The sequence below is a fragment of the Leptinotarsa decemlineata genome, unplaced genomic scaffold (assembly GCF_025532065.1).
Source record: "Leptinotarsa decemlineata unplaced genomic scaffold, Ldec_3_MD MMD2_tig00078422_RagTag_RagTag, whole genome shotgun sequence".
NCBI lineage: Eukaryota > Metazoa > Arthropoda > Insecta > Coleoptera > Chrysomelidae > Leptinotarsa > Leptinotarsa decemlineata.
In genome coordinates, this window is record NW_027412747.1 from 9,360,410 (window position 1) to 9,383,365 (window position 22,956).

Sequence of the window (22,956 nt, forward strand, 5' to 3'; positions counted from 1 at the left end):
ACTAATGAATTTTGAGTTGATTTTGAACTGAAATATTTCTCATATAGTATGAGTGTTTTCATGGTATTTCAAAGAAGTCAACTGAGAAAATGATTTTGAGCAGATTTTACACTGATAAGGTTTTTCTCCAGTATGAGTATTTTCATGATTTTTCAAAGTAGTTCTCTGAGTGAACGATTTTGAGCAGATTTTGCACTGATACGGTTTCTCTCCAGTATGAGTTTTTTCATGATTTCTCAAAGTGGAACGATCTGAGAATGCTTTCGAGCAGATTCCACAATGATATGGTTTCTCTTCAGTATGAATTTTTTCATGCCTTTTCAAATTGTCACGCAAACTAAATAATTTAGAGCAGATTTTACACTGAAATAATTTTTCTCCGGTATGTGTTTTCTCATGATTTCTCAAACTACTTCTGTGTGTAAAAAATTGTGAGCAGATTTCACACTGAAATAGTTTTTCCCCAGAATGTATTTTCTCATGGTTTATCAAAGTACTCTTGTGAGCGAATGATTTTGAGCAGATTTTACAACAAAACGGTTTTTCTCCGTTATGAACTTTTTCATGATATTTCAAATGACATTTCCGAATAAATGATTTTAAGCAGATTTTACATTGAAAGGGCTTTCGCCCAGAATGATTTTTCTCATGATCTTTCAGGTTAATCTTTCGAATGAAAGATTTTGAGCAGATATCACAACGAAATAGCTTTTCTCCAGTATGGGTTTTTTCATGATCGTTCATATTTTTCTTTTGAATGAAAGATTTTGAGCAAAACTCACACTGAAATGGTTTTTCTCCAGTATGAATTTTTTCATGATCTTTCAAATTTTTTTTCTGAACGAATGATTTGGAGCAGATATCACACTGAAATGGTTTTTTTCCAATATGATTTTTTTTATGTAACTTCAAATTACCTTTGTCAAGGAATGATTTGGAATAATTTTTACAGTGATAGGTATTCACTTTTGGATGGGTTTTACAATAAAACAGTTTTTCTACATTATAAATTGGAGTATTAATATTTTCATCTAAATGTTTCAAGCCATTTTCGCTTTCCTGATGAATACTACTTTGTGAATTTGAGTCAGAACAGAATTCAGAATAACTTCTATCTACCTCATGAGCTATCTCATCTTTCACAAAATAATCATTTCCAATATCAAACTGCATCTGACATTGCGCTGACAAAAAAATTTCATTGTCCTCTTCTCTCTTCTCAAAGATAATTTCAGGATCTGTGAAAAAATTTCTTGTTTTATATATGAAATTATTCATTTTTACTATATTCATAATATTTACTTTATTTTAAACAAAAGACAGTTGAAATTGTCTATATACAAAATGAGAGTTACGTTGACTGAAATACTGGTATTTAGTTTCTCTGTTGGATTATTTAGATCGGATTTATCTAGAAACTCATTTCTACAGTCTTATGTTTGATGTCAATAGCATTTTACATAATGCACCTTCTAAAATAACAAAAATAGTTATTTATGTATCAAGGGAATTAGGAGGGCCTTAATTACCGATGGCAAAGTTTGCGTCCCGAGGGCCTCTGGCCCGAGGGACAGCAATTGCCTGAGGTTATTAAGGCTCATTAATTCCCGTGGTACATAGATAATTTTATTTCTGACCGATTTCAATAAAATTTTGTTCATTTTTGAAACGGAAAAATGTACCAATTCATTACCTTCCCGGTATATTTGAATCAGGTACCGTTGATTATAGTAGAGTTTTCTTGTTGCTAGGTTGTTGCTATGTTACTTGTTTATAAACAGAACTTTGTTATCAAGCTGTGTTTGCGGTGAAAACGTGTTTTCTACCCCAAATATAATGGAGGATATTTTGAAAAAAGCTGAACAAGCAAGAGAATCATTAATTCCATCGAAAAGTGAAGCCGTATACCAAAAAGAATACAAGATATATCTGGACTGGCTGACACGGAAAAATGTTATGCCAAAAGATGTCACTGAAACTGTATTTCTGGCATATTTTCAAGAACTGGTAAGGAATTTTCTATGTTTTTCGGTAGATTTGGTAGTAATTGTGTTTATTCGTTTCAGTCAGAAACGTATAGTCCGAATTCTTTATGGACTAAATGGTCAATGCTAAAATCGATGCTGACTATACATGAGAAACGAGATATCACCAAGTTCAATGAACTACAGGCTTTTTTGAAACGGAAGAGTAAGAGTTATAAGCCGAAAAAGTCTGCTGTTTTATCTCCTAAAGATGTTATCAGATTCCTAAAGGACGCTCCTAATGATATTCATTTATTGCATAAGGTAATTTTTTTCTTATTTTCCTTTTTGTGTGTATTTATTTCCTTTTTTTTGTTATAGGTTGTTTTGATTATGGGTTATTTTGGAGGATGCAGAAGTCAGGAACTTTTGAATATGAAGATATCGGATATAGAGGACCGGGATTCCGTTATGGTAGTGAACGTACCGGAAAGTAAAACTGGTGTATCGAAGAAATTTACAGTTGTGGATGAAAAAGAGTTCTCCGCTTTGCCTTTATTAAGACTTTATATGTCTTTGCGTCCTAAAGGTATTGAACGATTTTTTTTGAGCTTCCGACAAAATAAATGTACATCTCAGCCAATTGGAAAAAACATGTTTGGGAAAATCCCCAGCAAAATCGCAATGTATTTAGGATTGCCAAACTCATCTTCCTATACGGGACATTGCCTTCGTCGCACTTCTGCTACTGCTCTAGCCAATGCAGGAGCAACTATGACTAACTTAAAAAGACACGGAGGTTGGAAAAGTTCCACGGTGGCGGAGGGGTATTTGGAGGATAGCATCGAATTGAGAAATAAAACGGCGCGTATGTTGTCTACTTTGTCATCAGAAGAGGCAGGTACCTCGACTGTAGTGAACAGAAGCTCCAGCCATACAAAAGAAGAAATTGTTTCCAGTGGCGGAAGTAATTTTCAGGGAACATTTCAAAATTGTACATTTATTATTTGTAATGACGTGAATAAATAAAATATGGTTCAGTTTTCATTTCTATTTATTTTTACTTGTGAAAGGTAGAGGGAATTATAAAATCTATAATGTCCCAAGGGAGTTATGACCCTCTTTATTGATAGCGTAACTATGACGATATAAGCTTATAATATCCGGTCAGAAATAAAATCTGTTATGTCATAATGACATGATTTGTGTGAGAGATGATATTCAAATGTTTGACTTTTTAACTCATCATTATATTCTCTTTTTATTTTACATTCTCCTCTCTACAAAACTAGAAAGAAATGCAAATGTCAACTACCGTAACAATAATTTACAAAAAAAACATAAAACTTTAAGAAAAAGCACACTCAAAATTTATTATAACTAAAGCATTGACAGTAATATAATAAACTAAGAAACTCAGTGAAAAGAAGTAATATTGATTTCAAGATATTGAACATCAATAATTTGAAAAAAAAATCTAAGGGACTGTGGAGAAGTTGGAATGAATGGGTAACATCCGGAGTATACCAACCTTGATACCTTATGGAAACTGAATAATCTCTGTAGCCTTTATTTTATTTGGGTCACTAATGGTTATTCCAACCAACAAGGAAAAAAAATTTTCATACTTCTAATCATCCAGTTAACATACAAAGCATACAAATGAATTTGGTGACAAGATACTAACTATATATCTCATGTCAGAAAAAAACAGGTTTCTAGAGTCAATTGTTGAAAAAATCTGTTTCTTCTTTAACCAGCTGTCACCCTACTACAAACAACAACCCTCAAAAGGCCTTACTTGTGCGAGCTAAGAATTAAGGATTAACAATATTATTACCTCACTGTGTTACTAGAACCAAATCTTATCAACTTTTAAATTTTTCATTGTTACATTGGATAATCATTCAACACATAAACAATAGTCTCCTGATAGGAAAACTTCCTTAAAAAATATAGTGTGTTAACTGGTCAGTAGATTATATACTTCATTTTCGATAATCTTTCTATAGTTCAGTTATATAAAGTATCAAATTGAATACTGGATGCATGCAACTTTTACTAAAATGAACCTTACCGGTAATGGAGCCAATATATTTCAAATCTTGAATTATAGCTTCACTTTTTATAATATGGGCCTCATTTTGGTTTTGGCAACTACAATTGGATCTAAAACCTTCCAGGTAATATAAATCCCTTGGACATCCTCTGCACACCTCACAATTCAAGTTATTGCTCACTGCTTCTTCCACATGCTTTTCAGATTTGATACTATTATGATGAATAGTCATGATTTCTTCAATTTTGATTGGATCCACACAATTTACATTATTTGATTGATTCACTTCATATGCATCACCTTTTTCTGCAAAGTTGTAGATTTCACTTTTGAGTCCTAGATATTCCCCTTTAGTATTAGAAAAATTATCGTAATCGCCAATAAATTTGACCTCTATTTTAATTGATTTCCCAAGTTCAATATTAGCCATTATCAAGTTTAAAAAAGTCAGATATAGAGGATTTGTTTTCAGACCTTTCCTGCAATGGAGTTATTAGGCAAACTCCTTTCTTTCTTCTATATTGGCCTTTGATTCGTAATAAGGTGCAATTGGAGCCAGCTGGATACATGGGGTTGCCGTTGACTTACATACCAATAATAGCAACTCAAACTCAGTATCAGACTTCGTTTGTCTCCTGTGTTGTATCTTTATCCACGGTTTTATCAAAGAAGCATGGAAATTATTGGAAATCCTGATGATTTTATCGATTCGCTCTCGATGCGAAAAATGAGATTGACCCAACTTTATACACAAGTTGATAGACTTATATTCTTATATATAGTATACTTATATACAGTAGTCCCACTTAGCGTCGGTCCCTATGATGTTGGTTGTTGGTTTCCAGGATCCAGGAGTTTCAATTTTTACAATGTTGAAGTATTTGACACTAATGACATTTCTCCCTACTATAATCTCAACCAAAGTGTCTAAACATAACAACTATTCATATAAACTGCTCAAAAAAATACAGTCGATGAAAACCATATTGGGAACCTAAGAAAATTGTTCAAATGATAATTTTGCATTTGTGTAATATTCAAGTAATCCAGATCATTTGGACAATGATGAACTATGTTTCGAATAGATTTTAAAAATTCATGGGATCGGCAGATGTTCATATTCGGATGTGACAAAATATATTTTCATTTCAACAAGAAAAAAGACAAGATGAAGAATGAGTTTTGTTATTCATGAACCATGGTACGAATCCATGCGAAATTTCTTTGTAGTGATTTTTGGGGCCAAATATAGCATATTAATTTATTGATTTGAAAATTCAAGATGGCGGACGAGTTTGCCGATTCGATTATATTAAGGACCAAGTATTAAAAAGATTCCTAATCGAATTCCATCACTCAAGATTTAAGAATCTGTAGAGCCTATTCTTTTTGAATTGTAGTACTATTTAGGACTTGAAGAAGTAAAAAAGTAATTGTGTAGTGTTCAACAAACAACTTTTTCAGTAGGTTGGGTGAAACCCATGAAATTCGACAACTATGGAAGAGTTGCGACTGTATATAGTATACTGTGATACTTGTATAAAGTATATTGTGACAGTAATATAAGTATACTGTGCCAGTAATGTGACAATGTTTAATATGTGACAATGTCAGTATCCCCACTCTTTGATATAAATCACAGACCGCATGATCGAATCCGGGCGATTTGTTTTTGTATGCGCCGTAAATTGCCACGTTAATCGACGACGTTTGCATGTCTAAAATTTTTCATGTAATTTACCGCTTTTGACAACATTTATAAATATAATTTTCTTCTTTCGTGCATATTACCTTAACATTTATAATTCAAGTATTACAATTATAATATGAGCATTGATTCATATGTTGATTATTCTTTACTATGTTATTTTCTGTATGCAATCTTATGGCACATACAAGAAGGTTTGCAACAATTAGGTCCATTTCGCCTCACCCGATCACACTTTTTGCAACGATCTCATTCACCAGCTTACTGCCCAAGTCAAGCGCGCGTAAAGAAGATTTACTTCAAAAATCATTGTGTAATGTTCCTCAGAAATACAAGGGCATCCTAGCTAAAATCAACTTGCAGAATTTCGTTTCGATACGGACAGGGTGCAGGGTGCGGGCAAATCTGGCATCTATTCGTACAATGTTCTTCAAGGAGAACACTTGCAGTGGTACTTGTAAAAAAGCAATAAGTATTATTCTTTATTCAGTTGAGAATAACCACTTGCGTACATGTATTTTCGATATTGTTACATCTTAAGAGGACAACCTAGGTTGGACAAGCAAATCAATTCTTTCCATTCGTTAGAAACTCTCCGACACACTTTCCGAACTTGGTTCGATTTTATACATTTTATATTATTCGTACAGTACAGTATGCAAAAATATTGAATTTTATCCAGTTCTGAGCTAAGTTTTAAGTTGCAAGTTCCTTTAACGCCTCGATAACTTATTTTCAAATCGATTGCAACATTTGAACCAAACAGACAAGGAACAAGTAAAAACGTAGAACAATTTGAATAAAAAATTTAAATGTGTTTAATGTGTTTCATAATATTTTACATTACTACAAAACACCCATTTAATTTTCCATGAAATTGTTGAGCAGTGTATAAAATGTCAAACGCTGCCAACCACTCCGGGCTGTTCATTATGGATGCGCAGTAGTCCAAAAAAAAATGAAACTCTGAGGCACAAACATGAAAGGTTCCGACACAAGTAAAACTACTGGTTCTTTTAGCAGTATACTTGTGGCGATAGTGGGATCTGTTAAAAAACGGCCTGTGTAATGTATGGAAATTGGCATAAATAATACAAATATTTTGGTATTGGGTTAATGTCAATCTTTGCAAAGTTCCAACGAGAGTGAGACTACTGGTTTAAGCAGCTCTACTGTGCCTGTACTGTGATTATAATAGGTTAATTCTGGTTCTCAGTTAGTACCGTTTCGAATTGTCCAAAATCACTGAGTCAGTTGTAGACTGAAAAGGTTAACGCGACAAAATGTTCAGTGTTCAGTTGGGTGACTGTTTTCTGACTGTTAGGAACAGTCCGGGCAGAGAACCAGAACGAGCCTAGTGTGACATTGGTATGCGTTCAGCGCCTCTGCCAATGAAATGCTGAAGTACGTTGGATCTTTTTTTTAGGAAGGGATTGGATTATACCACGGTATTTCTATACATCTTGCTCTTGGGTCTATACAAAGTATTATAATATACGCTATTAGAATCGTGAAGGTCAGAAAAATACTTCATCATAATGGTAAAGCACCGAAACCTATAGAAATCGTAGTTCAAAGGAACGTACTCTATCATAATCGTACTTTCGCATAACGAACGTATTCCATCATAACGTACTTTTTCTTAACGTGTGTTTTGTCACAAAATAATAAATACTCAGAAGGGACACTTTAAAGCGGCACTTCAGATCTGAAAAATCTATTTTCGTTGATCTCCACCATTTTGAGAGGTTGAAACCTGCCAACACAGCGGTGCTTTTATCCAAAATTTGGATCGAAAATCTGATAATCTAATGATTTTTCTTCGAGTGAAAATAAAACTACTCATTTAAATATCAAATTTAGATCTAGAACGTTTCAATATTATATTTTTCACCAGAAAAATAAGAATTGTTGACATTTTTTTAAAGCTTGTTGATGTATACTGTTTTGTAACATGAATTGAAAAGGTAGAAATTCAGAAATGATTACATGATTACATGAATATAATTGGCGAACAAATGATCTAACTAATGATGTCTTTGCTATTCTACAAACTAAATGGTCTACTGTATACATAATTGTTAATTTTGAACCAACGAATCAATTTCGCGTTGAATATGAAATTAATTGATGTTTCAAAAAAAATAAATATTTTTTTTGTTTCAATTTATTTGTGTCTTGAAATTTCTGTCTGCACTTTATTGTGAGCATGTTCGCTATACAATATAGCTTTATCAAGATTATTTTATACGAACAGTTAGTATGGGTAGAAATCTCACAATAAAGTGTAACTTGAATAAGTTATGGATTTTCATCAAGTATCGGCCAATTCCATAAAACATTATAACTAAATTTGGAGAATAAATATACAAAACGATTATTTACATGTTTTTGTACGATGATATTTCCATCAGATTCTAAAAATGCAATGTAAAACACAAAGCTTTTTAGAATCATCTTCTAATGCTTCAAAGTAACGAAATGAAGGAGAATCGTCTACATTCTAATCACTTTTAAGGCACCCATTCATTTACAGGCCGCCTTCAGGCCGTGGACTGTCGATCAAGTCGGCCGTCGGTGACCTTATTGAGGCCACACATTACTCAGGCCGCCTGAGAGATGAAGCCTTCAGGTTTCGGCCGGACAGGTCGCAGACTGCAGGCGGCCTCATATTTCACTACACACGTCAGTCCAGTTGATCCGAAGCAGGCGAAGACGGCGACACAAAATATACCAAAAAGTATCAAATATGATTAACTTCGAAAAAAGAAGAAAAATAGCGTGTTTATTAATAGTGTTGTTACTATTAGAGAGACCACCTCGACAAAGAAAGCGATTTTGGGTGAAGGATTGGCTTCTTGAAAGAGAACATTTGTCACACATGCAACTAATTGAAAAACTCCGTATGTCTAGTACAGCTGATTTAAAGAATTATCTTCGTATGGGTGATGTCACTTTTCAAAGGTCATTAAAACTAGTGAAACCTTTTATATCGAAGAGAAACACGAGAATGAGGAGAGCAATTAGTGCAGAGGAAAGATTAATTGCAACACTACGGTTTCTTGCCACAGGACGCAGCTTTGAGGATTTAAAGTTTTCAACGCTCATTTCTCCACAGGCACTAGGAGTCATTATTCCAGAAACCTGCAAAATAATTTACAAAGTATTCAAAAGAGAATATTTGAAGGTAGGGAAAAATAAATTTATTTCTCAAATTATAACATAAAAATAAAAGACGTTTGATGTGAATAGGAGTGTACACATATTTCTTTTCATTTCTTGAAACTGATCAACTCCGTTAACTCTTACGGGACATCTTGGACGGGTGGCTGATATTGTCGTTCGAAAACGCATGGCTGATTTGGGACTGGTATCTGATGGTTGTTTAGATACGATGAGTAGGATACATTATAAACAGTCTCGTTAACAGATTGGCTCAGTACAATATCAGACTCACTAGTTAGTCTATTTTGAATGGCGTAAAAAAGGGTTTTATTAATCAAATGTTCCGCGTACAGTCTCTGTTCTTCATTTAGTCGACGAAACTTGTGGGCGACGTTTTCTCCTATTGTATCAAATTCATCAGACTTGTCCTTCTCGGTCAATGTACCGCAAATCTTGTCAATAATTTCCCGTTGCTCTGTTAGCATTCTTTTTGAAGCAGGCACTTTTCTAGAGGAAGTTGTATATGTTCGAGCAGGGGTCCTACTACACCCGGTCTCGATTGGAGTTTCTGAAGAATTAACTGGCGTGATATTCGAGTCTTCAAGCTCTTCGTGAACCATTGATGCCGGACTGTTGATATTCTCATTGTCTATCTGAAATTTTTAAAAAAGGGTACTGAGTTTGTACACGTACTTAATAAACACTTTTTATGCTAACAGTACTCATTTTATTATCATTATTATTTCAGTTTCCAAGTACATCCGAATACTGGCAAGTCATTGCGAGAAACTTTGAGAGTAGATGGAATTTTCCCAATTGCGGAGGATCTATTGATGGCAAGCATATCAGAATTGTCCAACCTGCTAAAAGTGGATCGTATTTTTATAACTACAAAGGCTACAATAGCATCGTCCTAATGGCAATTGTTAATGCCGATTATGAATTCATTTATGTCAGTGTTGGGTGTAACGGAAGAGTATCTGATGGAGGTGTTTTGGAGACGACAACTTTCTATGATAAACTGATGCAGGGAACACTGGGTCTGCCAAGTAAGGAATCGACGAAAGAAAACATGACTTTTGTATTTGTAGCAGATGATGCTTTCGCATTACATGAACACATAGTTAAACCCTTTCCTCAAAAAAACTTAACACCAGACGAGCGGATTTTCAATTATAGATTGAGCCGAGCCCGGCGTACTGTTGAAAATGCATTCGGAATTCTATCTAACCGATTCAGAGTTTTTCATACGTCAATCAACATGAAACCTGAAAAAATCAATTATATACTTCTTGCATCTTGTACTTTGCATAACTTTTTACGACGACATTCATCAAACTCTTACTTGCCCAAAAATAGCATCGATACTGAAGTACTTGATACAGGGGACATAATAATGGGAGACTGGAGAAGTGATCACACATTAGGAAACTTACAACATGTATTGTATATGTAAATTCTTGTTAAGAAATACGTAATACTTTATTACAAAAATGCATATGACAAAAGTGATAACAGAATGACAGACTTCACTGTCTACAAACATCGGTAAAATATGACCTATACAGTGTGAAATATAAATGAACATATACAACATATATCTTCCCCTTTATTTAGAGGTTTAATCTTTGCACATGTTTTCTCACTCGCGTACCTCGCCTTACTGCTTGATATTGCTCTTCTCAGTATTTGATGTGTTCGTTTGTTGATCTTTATTGCCATCCGAATTTTCTATAGATGAATAGTCAGAAATTGATGCTTCACTCTCCGGTAGTGAAATAGAAATCCCTTCCTGTTGTTCATTGTCCATTTCCATTGTTTCCTGATTGGAGCTTTGAGTGGTAGATATGTTAATGCCTTCATTGGGTGATATATTTCCGTAAGAGCAACATCGGATATTTCTGTAATTATCCGACCAATCTACCTCCGTTGGCGCTATTTGATCCAAATGTCGTCGCCACAACTTACCATCAACCTCGATGTAATAATGCAGTGAACCTTCTCTTTTAACAATTTTTCCGAATTTCCATTTCGAGCTTTTATCATAATTCAGAACTCGAACTCGTTGACCAGGGATGAAATACTTCATTTGAGGTAGAATTAAATTTTTGTTGTCTTCATTTTCAATGTATCTGAGTAAATCAATTTTTGTACGAATTTCTCTTTGTAAAAAAAGCATGGCAGGTGACATTCCCGTAGTTGAATTTGGTATTTTTCTATATTGCATTAGAAAGTTGGCCAATTTACAATCCAAATTGTCTCGGTTAGATGTCAATTTCCTCAGTGCATTTTTCATTGTTTGGACGTATCTTTCAACCTGGCCATTTGTTTCCGGATGATATGGTGCTGAGTACTTGTGCAAGATACCATTACTTTTCAAAAACAGTTCAAACTCTTGAGATCTGAATGTTGGACCATTGTCGCTAACTAAAGTGACTGGTAGACCATAACGGGCAAAAAGATTACGTAAAATGGAAATTGTTCTTGAAGCTACCATAGAAGTCATGGAAATGATCTCTGGCCATTTAGAAAATGCATCTATTACTAGTAGGAAATATTTACCCATGAAAGGACCAGCGAAGTCAATGTGTATTCGTTGCCAGGGAGAGCTTGGGTATTCCCAACAGTGCGGTGGTACCTTCATCGGTTTATTTTGAGCACTTTGACATGGTATGCAACTTTTGACTAATTGCTCAATATCGGAGTCAATTTTTGGCCACCAGACGTAAGATCTGGCTAGCGCTTTCATTTTCACTATACCTGTATGAGCTTCATGTAGTTCTTCCAGGATTTTTCTCCGTAGTGTGGTCGGAATAACCACCCTTGAACCTTTTAAAATAACTCCATGTGTAAGAGAAAATTCCAAATCATTACCAACGTATCCAATTTCTGTGATTCTCTTTCCTTCAAGTAAACTTTTGTAGACATTCATTAGAATAGAATCCGCTTGCGTTTCTTTGGCAATTTCAGTGTGCGTTACTGGTAGAACTAACAACTGTTGTAATTGGTAATGTGCTACTGTATCAATGGAAGTATGTTTTGTGTTTGCGGTTTCTGGTAATCTAGATAAGGCGTCTGCATTCGCATGCTTTTCTGTTGATCTGTATGAAATTTCGTAATCAAAGCCTTGTAAGAATTGAGCATAATGAAGCATTCTAGTAGCCACCATACTAGGAAGATGCTTCTCTGGATGAAAAATGGACACTAATGGTTTGTGGTCTGTGATCAGTCGGAATTTTCTCCCATAACAGTAACGGAAAAATTTATTGCAAGCCCAAAATATCGAAGTAGCTTCCTTGTCTATTTGGCTATAGTTTTTCTCTGATTTACTGAGAGACCTGGAAGCGTAAGCAATCGGTCTTTCAGTGCCATCCGGCATTATATGGGAGAGGACTGCTCCAAGCGCATAGGGACTTGCATCTGTAGCCAGTACTAATGGTAACTTAGAATCATATGGACAGAGAATTTCACTTGATGTAATTTCCCGTTTCATAAGATCAAAAGCATTTTGACATTGTTTTGTCCATTGAAAAGTAACGTTTTTCTGGAGTAAATTATACAATGGAGATAGTTTCGTCGCTAGATTCTTGAGAAATCTACTATAGTAATTTACTAGTCCCAGCCAACTCTTCAGCTCAGATGTGTTTGTTGGAATTCTTGCATTGACTACTGCCTTGATCTTCTCTGGAGTCTTTTCTAGACCTTTGTCAGATACAGTATGTCCCAGATAAGTAATTTTGGACTCGAAAAATTTACATTTATCTTCTCTAACTCTTAGGCCAACATCTTGCAAACGTTTCAGAACTTTTTTTAATGTCTGAAGATGGTCATGGAAACTTGATCCTTGTATTTTGATATCATCCAGAAATACGCATACCCCCGGTATATCGGATAAGGTTCTTGTAATGTAACGTTGCCAAATTGCTGGTGCCACCTTGGTTCCAAACATAAGACGGTTAACAGTATAATCTCCTTTCATTGTGGTTATAGCTTGGATTTTGGCGCTATTATCATCCATAGGCATATGAAGGTAAGCTTCCCTGATATCGAGAGTTGTGAAAAGCTTACCACCAATCATACTTGTAGCAAATATATCTTCCACATTAGGCATTAAATATCGATCATCTTTGAGAATTTTATTAATTGTAACCTTATAATCGGCACACAATCGAAGAGTACCATCTTTCTTAACAATTGGAACTATTGGCGTACCCCATTCGCTATATTCAATTTTTGTCAAAATTCCTATTTCTTCCAGGCGGTCTATCTCGTCTTCTACCTTCTTCTGCAATGCATATGGAACTTTTCTTGCAGAACAGTAAATTGGTACAGAGTTGTCCTGAAGAAATAATTTGGCTTCATAATTATTTATTTTACCAATTCCAGTTTCAAAAACTGCACTAAATTCTTTTCGTAATTCATTCAAAATTTGGGATTTCGAATTTTCTGACCAATATATATCGTCCTGTACCTGATGAATTTCAGGTGGAATAATTTTAATATCTTTGAGCCATTCACGACCAAAAATAGGTTCTACCTCACCAGGTAATATATATAGGTTAGCCAATACTTTTTGTCCGCAATAACTGACTTCAAAAGTTGAGTATCCAATTGGTTTTATTATTTCTCCTGTGTAAGTCTTCAAAGGAAGTTCACTTGTGTGAATCTGTTTATTGGGAAAAAGCTCCTTAAACATATCATAAGATATAGAAGAAACTGCTGCTCCGGTATCGTATTCCATTTCTACATGTTTATCATCTAATTGAACATCAAGAAGAAATTTATCCGGTTTTCGCTTAGATTCTGGTAACACACAGTCTATGATATTGTTGATGTAATAGAATTCATCATCAGAATCATTTTCCACAATAACCTCACTAGAACTTGGTTGAGTTACTGGATGTATCTGATTCTGATTATTGGATTTCACAAATTTCTTGGTAGGTTTGACACTTGGATGAATTGTCATTGGTTTTCCATTTCTACAAACTGCATCTAAATGTCCAATTCGACCACACCTTCCACAATGTGAACGAACGTGCTTACAGACATTTGCTAAATGCGATTCATCACCACATCGAAAACAAAAACGCTTGAACGGATTCGGAGATGACCTTGTAAAGTTTTGACTGAATTTCAGTTGATTTTGAGATATTGACATCGAAGATGATTGCAATGCTTGAATTTCTTTCGAATCTTTGTGAGCCGATTCCATTGCTAGTGCTGTTTGAACACAATCCGAAAAAGTATTGTTAGGTTCTTTCAGCTGAATTAGTTTTTCCAACCAACTGGAGTTTTTCAGTCCACTAATAAATTGCTGCCGTAGATGTTTATCAGCGGTGGACGCATTACAAGAAAGACATCGAAAGTCACAATTTCTTGATAGTTTCTTCAGATCTGCTACAAAATCGGAAATGCTTTCACCTTCTTGTTGTATTCTTCTTGTGAAACGATTTTCTTCCGCGATTACGCTGGGTTTGGGATGGAGATGTTCTTTAATTAGAATTTGGAGAGAATCATATGATTTGGTTTTCGGATCGTCAGGACTTGTCAAATTGTATAGAAGTTGTAATGTTTTTGTACCCATGGAATGTATCAACCATTCTTTCTTCTTATTGTCAATCTCTGCCAAGGTACCCGTGAAATTTTTCATACTGAAAAAATTCTCTAGTCTCTTGATGAAAATGTCCCACGTTTCCGTTTCTTCGCAAAAAGGTTCTAAAGGAATAACTTCTGGGGAACTGGATTTTTGTGAACATTGTAATGATTCCGTAAGAGTCTTAATCAGGATACTGAATTGTTCAGAATCCATTTTATTCTATCCCGTCCTCGTCGCCACTATTGTATATGTAAATTCTTGTTAAGAAATACGTAATACTTTATTACAAAAATGCATATGACAAAAGTGATAACAGAATGACAGACTTCACTGTCTACAAACATCGGTAAAATATGACCTATACAGTGTGAAATATAAATGAACATATACAACAACATGGATATGGACGCAATCCATCAAATGCAGCAAAGGAAACTCGCGACACTTACAAAAGCTATTTCATGAACAACGGAAAGGTATCTTGGCAAGATAGGTTCATATAAAATAGTACAATTTTGTATACAACAACTGCAAAATTGTTCCATAAATAAATATCATTAAACGTATATATTCGTGTTTTAATAACTATCGGAATAGCATTCCTATTAAGTATTATTTACTAGATATATATAAACTCACCTCATTCTCCGAGTTTTCTGTTTCGGCGTCTTCGTCATTTGAAATTGGTTGTATAGGTTCTTCTTGATCGGATGTGAATAACAGTAGTTTATATAGTACCAAAGTGTAGGTACATATATTTCGTCAGTACCACTTTCGGAATTTTTATTTTTATTAACTTTTTTCAATTCCTTTCTAAAAGAACTTCTGAGATTATTGATTTTGTTTTTCACCGTGTCTATTGTTGCATTTTTATCAACACTTTTATAATATTGTAACAACGACGCATATGCTTTATCGCGCAATTGTCTGTTTGAATAAAATTTTGATTTTATTTTCCATAAACATGGATGACTCCTATAAATATCGATGAAACCTGTAATAAATTCAGGTTTGTTGCATCCCTTTTCAATCATTTTGATTGAAATAATGCGAATGAGGCACAAATTTCAAACTGAATTGAAGTTCAGATCTTCAGTCATGGACTGACGATAAATGAACACACACGATGCGAATTCAATGAGTTTCGATCGCCTGCAGGTCTGAACCTGTCATAGGACGGTGTGTCTGTGGTGAAAATTGGCCCTAAGGCGGCGCGCCTTGAGGCAACGGCCTGAAGGCGGCCTGTAAATGAATGGGTGCCTTTAGAAACAGCCTAACACACCTGACAATGGGAACACATAAACACTTTTTAATCAAATAACGGCATACATATTTCAAAAAGTTTTGTTAAAGATAATCATTAGAACGGTAGTAATCTGTGTCAACTACAGGTGTTTGTTCAGTAGGTATAACATACACATACATATTTTTCTCAATTGGATCAAGTGTTTTGGGAAAATCTGAAATTTTCAAAAGAACTTCATTGGTATCTCCCTCAAGATTCTCGAAACAAGAATTCAACAAATTTAGACATAAACATTTTTTAAACTCATTTGAAATTTTATTTTTTAATATTTACACAATTACAAATCTGCTGCATAATTGCCCCAAAAAACTCTACTAGTAAATAAATAACGAAAGTAAGATTATTTCAACACATTCCATAGAAGTATCAGACATCTATATAATTTGTTATTCTCCGCCCTTCAGTAAATTTTACCTTTTCAGTGGTATTTTCATTATTTTACTAATTAATTTGAGATATTTGAAAAATGTATCACTTTTCTTCAAACATGTGTTCTGATAATGAAGCCCTTTGGAAGCCCTATGAACTTTTTACAATTTGAAGTGGATGATGAATTGAGAGTTCAAAGATATTGAATTTCTGGATAATTTCAGATTTGAGGTCATCCGGTTGCAGGGGTGAATATATACATTAGTACTAGCAGACACAGTTAAACTCAATATTTGAGTAGCTGATTTCACCCTCATTTTTCCAAAATTATTTAGGAGTCTCAACTTTGGTTATTGTAATGTATTATTTGTCATGCTGATAGAAAGTGTTCCCAAAATGTTATCTTTCCATCATATTCAAAATTATGTTCCTTCGTCAGTACTACAATTGAAAAATAAATTTGCTTTTATTTCATCGAAGCATAAGACGCACATTATATTAGGTTTACTGAAATTATCTACTTCGAGCCTCATTATCTCCTAGATCTCTTCATTTAGACTAGCTTTGATTTTCAAATGTTGTATATTCCTGAGCTATGTTTTAGAAGTAGGAAAAAATTTATTCTGTTACTCTTTTCTGTACAATTTCGGACCAGTGAAATTCATTGCCTAGCATTCATTTTTTATTTCGTTCAAATATCTACTTCCGTTTATTTATTTACGTGGCGGGTTGGCTGTGCTTGTTCATCTTTCACTGCCTGAACCACTGTGCATACTGTTTTGCGGCGAGTGCATTGGCTTGGGATGTGAGGGTTGAGCAAACCGGCCATCGGATGCCTGCTTCCACGTAGCCCCGCTGGATACGGGAATGACAGAATCCCTTGTGGTTCTGTTATTCCCTAACTGAATGGCATTCCAACGATGGCTTAATCCTAAGCTGTGTGTATCCGTGCCGAGAGGATGAATGACACTGAGCCTATCAGCTGTCTCTACGGAACCTTCGAGATACCGGGCGCCCTCTCGTCGTAGCATCGCCTTGTCACGGTAATGCGGGGCTCTGCCGTGAATGATCTTCTTTCTCTAGCTACTCGTGGGACCTTTATGGACAGAGTAAACTTAAAAAATTTTTCTGACACTGAGTCAATAGAGGAGATGGATGTCGAGCTTACGACTCCAACTGACCTCCCTGTAAACTTAGATCAGAAGCGAATCTACAGAGAAGATGGATGTCGAGTTTACGACACCAACTGATCTTCCTGTAAAATTTAATCCGGGAGCGAGTCTACAGAGGAGATGGATGTCGAGTTTACGACTCCAACTGACCTCTGTGTAAATTTAGTTCAGGAGCGAGTCTACAGAGGAGAGGGTTGTCGAGTTTACGACTCCAACTGACCTCCCTGTGAATTTCATTCAGGAGCGAGTATCCAGAGGAGATGGATGTCGAGTTTACGACTCCAACTGATCTCTGTGTAAATTTAGTTCAGGAGCGAGTCTACAGAGGAGAGGGTTGTCGAGTTTACGACTCCAACTGACCTCCCTGTAAATTTAATTCAGAAGCGAGTATCCAAAGGAGATGGATGTCGAGTTTACGACTCCAACGGGCCTCCCTGTAAATTTAGTTCAGGAGCTAGTCTACAGAGGAGATGGATGTCGAGTTTACGACTCCATCTGACCTCCCTGTAAATTTAGTTCAGGAGCGAGTCTACAGAGGAGATGGATGTCGAGTTTATGACACCAACTGATCTTCCTGTAAAATTTAATACAGGAGCGAGTCTATAGAGGAGATGGATGTCGAGTTTACGACTCCAACTGACCTCCCTGTAAATTTCATTCAGGAGCGAGTCTACAGAGGAGATGGTTGTCGAGTTTACGACTCCAACGGACCTCACTGTAAATTTGGTACAGGAGCGAGTATACAGAGGATATGGATCAAAAGTTTACGACTCCAATTGACCTCCCTGCAAATTTAGTTCAAGAGCGAGAGCTGCGGCGTACGCAGAATCTGTCTCAGGTGGGGGAACATGGTTAGCAAACGTTTGCGCTCAAGTGAGGTCTCACCAAAACCAGAGGCGAAAAAGCCCGACTACCTCATTAACAGAGTATATACTTTGTGCCTGCCCCGCTGGGGACCGAATCAGGTCTTTTGAGTTCGGCAGAGCCGTACTCTTACTTACTCTTACCACTCACCATACAAACTAATCGGCTTCGTTAAGAAGCTGGGTTTGTTTGGCCGAGTGAGAATAGGTGTGAGCCACAATAAACCCTTACGGGTTGGGGTGGAGAGTCGAATAGACCCACTCATTTTGGACCTAAACTAACCTAACCTATTTATTTACGTGAGGACAAAATCTGACAATTAACGTAATCTGCTTTTTTTAGTGTGTGTGACACTGCAACATTTTCGTAATAACTGTGTCATCAATGTAGGATTCAGCAATCGAAGATAAATTTCACCCTCCTGCTCTTTTACCTATCACTTGATCAGCATTCTGTTGGTAGTTTCAGAGAACATCTGCAATGTTTCTAGAAACCTTATACTTACGTACGTAGTATAATTTCCTATAGGATGAAAAATACATCTTCAAAAACGTTAACTCATGAAGAACTTGTTATGTGGGATGTTAACAGGCTGCAATGAACTTTCTTTGATTTATAAACCACTCACATGCAGTGGGGTAGCGCAGGGGGGCGGCCCGGGCGGCACCTTTTAGGGGGCGGCAAAATTTCACAGTGAATAATAAAATATATTTTGTAAATATTTGAACCATTTAATATTTTAACGCAACTATGAATTCAGACCGATTGAAAAGAGCACGGAATTTTTCATTGCTTATTCTGTGACGAATTCGGGGAATCCCCTTTCTTTGAATAATATTTTGTAGCGAATGGTAACACCGTCTATATTGACTTGCGGGGATTTTCCACATTTTATTTTGTGCTTGGATTGTATGACTTATAATCAGCGAGAATGACTTCTATTACATTTTTATTAAGTTCAATATTATTTATTACGTCTTTTTAAGAGAGTACGTGATACTTTGACAATCCAAAGACAGTTTTATTCGTGGATCTTCAGTTGTTTAGTTCACACTGCTTCGTAACTGTGATTTTTGTGAAAATGAGTACGTGTAGTGGTTATAAAATTATTGGATAACTTAGTGAAAATTTTAATTTTCCCCTTCATGTACCTACATTCAACTGTGTTAGTATTAAATATTTCATTTATGTAATTGAATGTTGGAATTTCTGATATGTTGTTCAAGCTTCAATTTATTGAAATCTGGCCATGTACGAGTTTTACACTCGCATACCCAGGTTTCCGAACAAATAATATTTGAGCAATTTAAAAAAAAAAGTCTACCCTCGGTTTTTGCTTTGTCCCTCGACTTTGTTAATTTATTTCTTGGGTATTGAATTACTTAAAGCAGAATATAATTAATTTAAGTGAAAATAAACTATCTTATACATTACATGTAGATTCATAAATTATCGTTATGATGTTACTTAACTAAATATATCACTTAGGAAGACGGTGAAATATTGAAAACCATCGAATTTACCTGTCCCCTTCCGAGCTAGGGTAAGAAAAACTATGATTTCCAAAAAAATACTATATTGGGAATGGATTATAAATACAATTGAATTCGTACAAGTCGAGTTTATTAGTTAGAAGTATCAATGTTATTATTTTATATTAAAAACAAATAGAAATTGAAATCATAAATTAAATCATAAATTTCGGAACGTGACCGCTCTTTTTCGCAAAAAATCTTCTAATCGTAGAAAGAATTCGGCACGAAATGGGAAAACAACATATCGTCTTTATCGGGAGACGGTACTCTGTTTTCAATGTGAAACTAATTTTAGTGACCAGCGCGGACGTTTTGTTGAAGTGTTCTGAGTTTCCATTTGCTCAAATATGTGACCAAGTTTTACTATTAGAAATCTATTTTATTTGGCTATCGTTATTGTTAATAATTGCAAAATTTGTATAGTATTTCATACTAAAAAGTTGAAAGTGCTAAGTACGATAGCTAATTTTTAAATAATTTGAAACTACAAGAAGGTAGCAAAATATGTGACCTCCGTTTGTGACTTATTTTACGATCAAAAAAATATACTCTATTGCCTATTATGCTAGGATCAACATTAAAAAACACACACACAAGGGTACACTTTATTTTTAATGTTTAATAACGGTTTTCAGATTTTTTCCTATATATAGATATGCTGTAGAAATACCTAGTTAACTTTTATCATTACTATTTTTTTTATTTTAGCATTAAAAATGAAAAGAGTAAAAGAAAGTGGGGCATCTTACCTAATGAGAGAAGGAAAATATTAGAGCAAATGAAGGGGATTTACTTAAATATGTGAAAAGTGTTGTTCCTGAGACGTCAGATTCTACATTAGACTTAAATACATCACAGTCAACTGGACCTTCAAACCCAGAAAGAAAAACAATAATCAATGCAGACTCACTTGAATTATTGAAGTTTATTGTAAAATATAAGCTGGAAGACACTCCAGACACTCCAATATTTCAATCATGCTGCGAATATTTCTTATAGTTGCCATAAGCAGTGCCAGCTGTGAGAGAAGTGCAGATATTGATGGTGCAATAAAAGACTTTGCTCTTAAAAAAAGTAGACGTTTAAACTTTTAATCAAAGCCGGAGGTTTTATTTTGCCTCTTACAAGTACCTATCTATATTATTCTTCGAAAAGATATAAATATTACTTAATAGATCATCCTAGTTCTAATTAAAAACTGATTTTCGTTTTGTATTCAACTCGCTAACTATTTAATCATGTCGAATAAATAATACCTATGTACCTGTTATATCAATGGTTGAAGTAAGAATTTTTGTATTAATAAACGTGATTGTAACACAAATAAACGTTTTTATTTAAAATCAAATAATGATGACTATTCTTGCTGAAAAGTTCTCTAGAATTATATAGAATAAAGACGAATTGATGAGATGGCTGAAAACATTGAAGAGTCATTGTGCAATCATCTGAAGACTTCTAAATTCTCAATTCAGTTAGATGAGTCCACTTTACCAACCAATGAAGCATTGTTGTTGTCATACGTGAGGTTTATTAAAAATGAGAAAATATATCAAGAACTACTATTTGTCAGAAATTTATGGACGGATCTAAAAGAGAAACTATATATAATACTCTGGAAAAATTTTGTGATGAGAAATTCCACTGAAAAATATTATATGGCGCTCCGGCTATGACAGGACGTCACAAAGGATTTGATAGCGTACTTAAAAAATTAAATTCCAGATGTGCTCGCTATACATTCCGTCATTGATAGGCAACATTTGGTTGTGAATAATTTGAGTGAGCGTCTCTCTGAATCACTGTAATATATCATCAAAGCAGTCATCAAAGCAGCCGAAACAGCTCTTTAAATGACAGACTTTAATCAGCTTTGTGTTGCTAATAATGAAGATTTCAACCAATTTCTATTTCACACAGAAGTACGTTGGTTATCAAGAGGTAACTGTCTGACTCGATTTCACAATCTATTTTAATAGAGTTCTTGGAAAACAAAGACAATCAATTGCCCGACAACCTCATCACTTCAAATAATTATATTAGGTACTTGACAGACCTGTATAAATTATTTAATGATGTCAATCTCCAACTTCAAGGTGACGACTTGAATTTGATTAAAACAAAAAATGTCATTGCTGCTTTCATAGTCAAATTGCTCTTAGACACGGCAGACGTGAGTTTCGCAATTTCCCTAATTTGTCAACAGTATACTTCAAGAACGACGACTTGCTTGTTTACTGCCAACATTTGGAGAACCTCCACAGTGAACATTTTAAAATTGGAAATACCGGAGTGGGTGTTGAATCCTTTTTCAAATGTCAACACAACAGGATCACCCCAGCTGGAAGAACTCATAGAACTGATTATGAATGAGAAAATAAAAATAAACTTCAAAAATGGATACCAAGAATTTTGGCTACAAAAGCCAATCCCTCAATTGTACCCTGGATTGTGGTCCATCGTTCAACGATTTTTGATAGCATTTTCATCATCGTATTTGTGTGAACGTGGGATTTAGTGCTGTGGCAACGTTGCTAACTAAAAAGAGAAATCGGTTGCAGATTACCGAACGCGATGACTTACGGCTGTTTTTGAGTAAATTCGAGCCCGATATAAACTTGTAAAAAGCATCAACTTCGTATTTCACATTAGGTTAGTTTTCAAATTGAAATGTTTGTTTTAATAACATGAATAAAAGTTTTCGTAATATTAAAAAATGGTGTTTTACATTACCCTCATCAGAAAGTCTCATTTTCACATGACACACATAATTTTATTATTAAAATAATGACTACGATTGTAATTCTTGAGATGTTGTAAAGTTAAAAAATTTGGGGGGCGCTAGAAAATAATTAATTCTCGAAGTGGGCGGTAGACAAAATAAGTTTAAGAACCTCTGACGTAGAATTAGCTACAGTGTTTAGACCCATTGCCATATCGACACAAAATTTGATGAAATTCCAAATTATCTTCATATTACCTTCATAAGCAGATACTTTTAGCTGAAGCTTCTTTCGATATTATATAGTTAATACAAGTTAAGAGACTATCAATTACTTCGGGCTCAAGAAATTTGGCATTCTTGAATTTGTAGCCGTCAGTAGATTTTTTCATATATATATATATATAATTTTTCCACATAAGTTTGCTGTGTCAATAAAAATGTTTTATCGTTATATTTTTAACGTTTCATTATTCAGTACCTACAAATTTCG

The 22,956-nt window shown here is 34.9% G+C and overlaps 1 protein-coding gene across 1 annotated transcript; it reads left to right on the forward strand.

Annotated features, from left to right (window-relative positions):
- Nucleotides 1-1,488: 1,488 nt before the first annotated feature.
- On the forward strand, nt 1,489-3,104 carry LOC141487253 (uncharacterized). Its single transcript, XM_074186116.1, has 3 exons — nt 1,489-2,007; nt 2,067-2,288; nt 2,346-3,104. Exons 1-3 carry the CDS (start codon nt 1,837-1,839, stop codon nt 2,991-2,993), a joined length of 1,041 nt encoding a protein of 346 aa, XP_074042217.1. The 5' UTR covers nt 1,489-1,836; the 3' UTR covers nt 2,994-3,104.
- Nucleotides 3,105-22,956: the final 19,852 nt, after the last annotated feature.

Coding starts and splice junctions, on each gene's coding strand:
- LOC141487253 (XM_074186116.1), top strand. CDS start 1,837: ATGGAGGATATTTTGAAAAAAGCTGAACAAGCAAGAGAATCATTAATT. Junction 2,008..2,066: donor TGGCATATTTTCAAGAACTG/GTAAGGAATTTT, acceptor TATTCGTTTCAG/TCAGAAACGTATAGTCCGAA. Junction 2,289..2,345: donor ATATTCATTTATTGCATAAG/GTAATTTTTTTC, acceptor TTTTTGTTATAG/GTTGTTTTGATTATGGGTTA.